We start from the raw sequence: 5,198 nt of genomic DNA on the forward strand, positions 1-5,198 counted from the left end.
ATGAAAAACTAAAATAAAAGTCAAAGTAGGTTCTATTTTTAAGACACATTCACAAAAATTTAAAAATATTATAATTTTTATTTAAAATAGAAAACAAAACATGACAATTACAATATAATAAAAAGGTTAAATAGATTATAAGTAAAACATTAACATACATATTTTCAAAATTATTATAACTTTAAACTGAAATATACAAAACTTCTCATATTTTAACTTTGTTCTCAAATGAAAATTTTGAAAAACAAAAACACACAGATATAAGAGTAAATAACAAAAGAATCAATTAATATAATAAATAATTTTAATTTATAAATATAAAAACAAGAGTTAGAAAAAGTTTCCTTAATTAGAAACATATTTCTATTATAAATTGTTATTTTATTTTCTTATAGAAACAATTTTTTAATAGATTTGAAAAAATATCATACAATCATAAAAAATTAGAAACTTCTCTTATGTCATTTTATGTTATGTTTTGTTTAACATTTGTTAATTATTATAAGATTGTATTTCTATTATGTCTAACAACTTATCATTATTTTTTTAAATTTCATTATAAACTTTTAAAATAAAAACTTTATTGATTTTTTCCTGCATTTCTTAATTTCTCTACACCCAATAATTAAATAAAACACACATAATTTGACAAATGAATTATATTAACATGCTTCCACAAGTAAATGAAAATTTAAAAAATAAAATGTAAAAAAAAATCATTGACAACCATAGAATGGGCAAAACCATTTTAATGCCTGAAATACAGACCACAAGTGTTAATCCTGGACACATTTATTTGCAAAAACATACATGTGATGTGGTGTATAGAGAACTTCATTTTTAAAATGATCAACAATTTTAACCCCAATTCCACAACAGCCTACAAATGCAAACACAAAGATCGCCTCACACACAAATAGGTGTCACTTTCATCATGGCTAGAAGCTTTAGAGTGCCCATTCCCCACCCTTTAATCCACCATAGAAAGTGATCAAAATCCTATAAGGCTTGACCCATGACCACAAAGTGATAGATTTGTGATTTCTATGCCAAAACAACAGATGATTCACTAAGGCAGTGCATGATCTGGATTCCTTCATGCTTTGAGCTCCTCTTCACATTGGGCCCTTATAAGTACTGCACAACGTCAAGATTGGGTAGTATGGAATGAAGAAATCTGCCTCCTATGGTGTCATTACCCTGCAATAGTAGCATCGAGCTTGGGCATGGAAGATGAGCTCCAACATTTTGACATCCCTCTTCAATTAGCTCTTTGAGCGTCCATAGATTTTGGGACTGAAGCCCTTGCAATTCAAATGCTCACAAAAATTGGTCCAGGAATCACAAAATTATAGGATCCTAGTGTTGTATTATGCAAACAAATTTTTTTTTTTAAAGTTTAAATAGAATTGTCGGCAACATTCACAATTTTAAAAATGAAAAGTTTAATTAGAAATTTGCCTCCAACATTCACAGTTTAAAAAGGAAGTCTAATTTTTAAAACAAATTTAAATAGAGCTTTCGACATTGTCGAAAAATAAAAACTGGTAAAAGTCTACATGTTTGTAGATTGTAACTTTAAGGCATTCCATAATTAGGGGACACAACTCCGTTATAGATCAAACTCAAAAAAATGATAATGATTGTACATATATTAATAGTTGATCACACATGTACTAATAGTTGCTGATTGATCTATTTGTGAAAAATGTGAAAAAAAAAATACTGCAAACATTTTAAAATGACACTTTTAGACCAGTGCAAAAGCCAAAATGTTAACTTTAAACTCTTCACTCACCTACACCTACAGAGGTTTCTGAAAAAGTTAGCAAATTCCACAAGACTCTTGTACCCGCTCAGCTTGGCCAAGATCGGAATTTCAGGATTTGAACCAAGAACGATCTTCATGAGCTTACCATTCTTTTCAATATGATTATAAATTCTAACAAAGTTATTCAGAAGAGTTCAATTTAAGAAATCTAATTAAAAAGAATATTGTTAATTAGAATTAAAAGGTAGTATTGTTTAGAGTTCGAAAATGACTTCACCTATTAATAGTCGCCCTTTTCAGATCTCCAACATTCATTTCAGTTACTCCGTGTTAACAGGTGAAGACATATTCAACTCTAAACAACACTATCTCAATCCTAAACAACAATTTTCTTTTATGAATTCCATTTCTTCAATTCTACCGTCTTCTATAAATTTTCAAATTAGGAATTAATTTCCTTTTCTATTTTCATTCTTAACTGCAAATCGGCACACCGGCACACCTGTATCTTTTCTTCTTAATTTATTATTGCTCTAGTATCGCACATTTAGAGAATGGATTCGGTAAAACATCTATCAAGCAGACATTAAGAACGTTAGTAAAACCGGATATCAGCAGCGTAGCAGGAAAATTCTAAAAATATATATATATATTTTTAGAAGTTTCTTTATATCTTCTAGGAAATAGATAAGTTTCCATAAAATCTAAAAGAGAAGATAGCTTTATTGATTTAAAAAAACAGAAAATAGATAAAATCCTTAAAAAAATTAGATGAATGGATTTCTTTGATTTTATTAGGAAGGATCTCGAAAAATTCTACTAAAAAGCAAAGAGATCCTCATATTTCTTTCAGATTGGAATTTTTCCAAGAAATTTCCAAAGATCTTTAACAAAATAGATAAATTTATAAAGTAAATTTCTTATGAATTTTTGAAGTTCCCAATTTTTTTTCAAAAAGTTAATTGAAGAAATTTTCATGAATCGTGAAGAAAATAGATAAATTTCTTTGTCCAAATTTTGTTTTTAAATCATTTCCTTTTATGCTCGTGAACCATTTTTTAAGATAAAAGGTATTTTCTGTGTAAAAAATTCTGATTTGGATGTTAGTTTGTTCGTTATTTCATTTTTTTTGAAAGGAAAACCTCTCGAGTGGAGACTTTAAAAGCCATGGCTACCAGATACCCAGTTCAAAGATTCTTAAAAAGCATCACTATCAGACAAATAATAATAACCAGTCGAACTATTCTCTTTACAAGAATAACATTTAGGAACAGCTAGGTGTGAAATTTCAAGGAACTCCAATACGACATTCCATAATTAGGGTTTCTTGTACCTTGGGTATAACCTTGTCCTCATGCAATCTCACATGCTCCTCATTATTACCGAGCTCCTGGAGATTGTCAAAAACCCCAAACGCACAGACAAAACCCCAGAGGAAACCCTTGGCTCGCCCAGGAGAAATATTCTCCCCAAAACTAGCCGATAAAACCCTAGGGAAAATTTTCTTGTAGCCGCTCAGCAACTCATAAAGCTCTGCGCGTTCAGCTTGCTCCAGACCTGCCCGGGGTTTGAGAAGCTCGATGCGAAGAGCGCGGCAGGATTCGAACCACGACCGATCCTCCGGCGCCTCCCAGTCCAGAGCGAGTAATTCTTCAACGACAAGGTACCCCTGCACAGCGGCCACGTGGCGGGGATGGACTGCGTATTCAGCCAAAGCTTCGCGGCTTCTGTAGCGCCCGTACAGAGCGTGCGTGTATTTGTTGGATGAATTTTTTGCCACGGCAGGACCTGCGCGTAGGTATTCTACGCAATCCAGAGAATCGAGCGCATTTAGGGCAGACATCCACGCGTCGATCTCCTCCTGCGCTGCGCCTTCTTTTGCCTTGAATAATACTACGTGCTCCACCACTTTCTGCTCGCTCGCCATTTTCGCCTGAATTCAGAATCCCACTTCAGGGAATTGAACCCTAGACCTCGCGGCTTTAAGGGATGAGATGTTACCTTTTGGTTGATTGGTAGCTGCGTCTCAGAAGGGTAAAAAGTTAGAATTAGATAGCTTTTTCGAAGGGTAGGTTACACGCATACAGAATGTATTAGAGATAAAAGAGCCCTTTTTTAAAAAACAAAACAGAATTTTTTTTTCCCTTTAATTTATAATATAATAGTCTAGACCATGGAGATCATATGTTTATATTATTTTTTTATTAAATATCTTTTAGATTTTCAAAAATCCATTTATGTGTGGACAGTGTCTACATAATTGACTATAAAATAATATAAATGATTGAAAATGAATTTAGAAATTAGTATATTATCGAGGCATAAATGTGGTGTAGGACAAGTATTTGGACAAAGAAGATATGAATTAAAACAAAGAAACTCAAAAGACATACAAATAATGTGTAGGTAATGGTCTATTTATTGTAATTTTTAATTATTTTTAAAAATAAAATTAATTAATTAAAAATAAAGCTAATGAATATTTTATTTTTAATTATTAAGGTGGCAAGCAATGAAGGTCTCATCAACGATGACCTAGTGAACAAGGTGTTAGATTGTAGTGACTGATCAGGAAAGTACTGTACATACTCCATAATTTTTTGAAAAAAAATTTAGGCCCTATTTTATCGATATTTTGGACTAACATGTAATTATTAATTATAACCCTAAAACAACATAAAATACTTGTATAAAGGGGTTTAGGGTTAGGTATTTTTCATTATGATGTGATGCGAAATTAGTTCTTGCGGCGATATTGAGCTGTAAGGGATTACAGATTGTAATCAGGTTGTAATCATTAGATTGTAATAAGATCGAACTTGCTGTTTGGTGGACATAGCCCAGGGATTGGGTGAACCACGTTAAATGTTGGTGTCTTGTGTCTGTGTGATCTATTATTTTCTGTTATTGGTTATATTTGCATGTAGTTTTATTTCTGTCTGTGGTTTAATCCTAACAAGTGGTATCAGAGCCTAGTTGTTTTTCAGTTATCCTCTGCAGGAAAGTTTCACGGTTGAGTGGGAGCAATGGAAGATGAGGGTAAGCTGAGGGTTGATAGGTTTAATGGGCAGAACTTCCAGTTATGGAAGATGCAAATTGAAGACTATCTGTATCAGAAGGATTTATGGAAGCCGTTGGAAGGCAAAGCCAAGAATCAGGGAACTATGTCAAATGATGAAAGGGATCTTTTGGACAGAAAGGCACTTGGAAGCATTCAATTATGCCTAGCACCATCGGTGGCATTTAATAGTAACAAAGCAAAGACGACAAAAGAATTGATGAAAGCCCTAGCGACACTGTATGAAAAGCCCTCCGCTTCAAACAAGGTATTTCTCATGAAGCGTTTATTTAATATGAAAATGGCAGAAGGTGGATCTGTTGCAGATCATTTAAAAGAGTTTAATACTATTACTAGTCAGTTATCTTC

General features: G+C 32.6%; 1 protein-coding gene across 1 annotated transcript; it reads right to left on the bottom strand.

Moving 5' to 3' along the window:
• Positions 1 to 2,965: 2,965 nt before the first annotated feature.
• LOC149564338 (stress-response A/B barrel domain-containing protein UP3-like) lies at positions 2,966 to 3,832 on the bottom strand. The gene has a single exon (XM_089827400.1). The coding sequence runs from the start codon at positions 3,696 to 3,698 to the stop codon at positions 3,060 to 3,062; it is 639 nt and encodes a 212-aa protein (XP_089683526.1). The 5' UTR covers positions 3,699 to 3,832; the 3' UTR covers positions 2,966 to 3,059.
• Between the last annotated feature and the right edge of the window lie 1,366 nt (positions 3,833 to 5,198).

Source organism: Cupressus sempervirens, chromosome 4, assembly GCF_028749045.1.
Source record: "Cupressus sempervirens isolate cs-2001-9-10 chromosome 4, ASM2874904v1, whole genome shotgun sequence".
Classification (NCBI taxonomy): domain Eukaryota; kingdom Viridiplantae; phylum Streptophyta; class Pinopsida; order Cupressales; family Cupressaceae; genus Cupressus; species Cupressus sempervirens.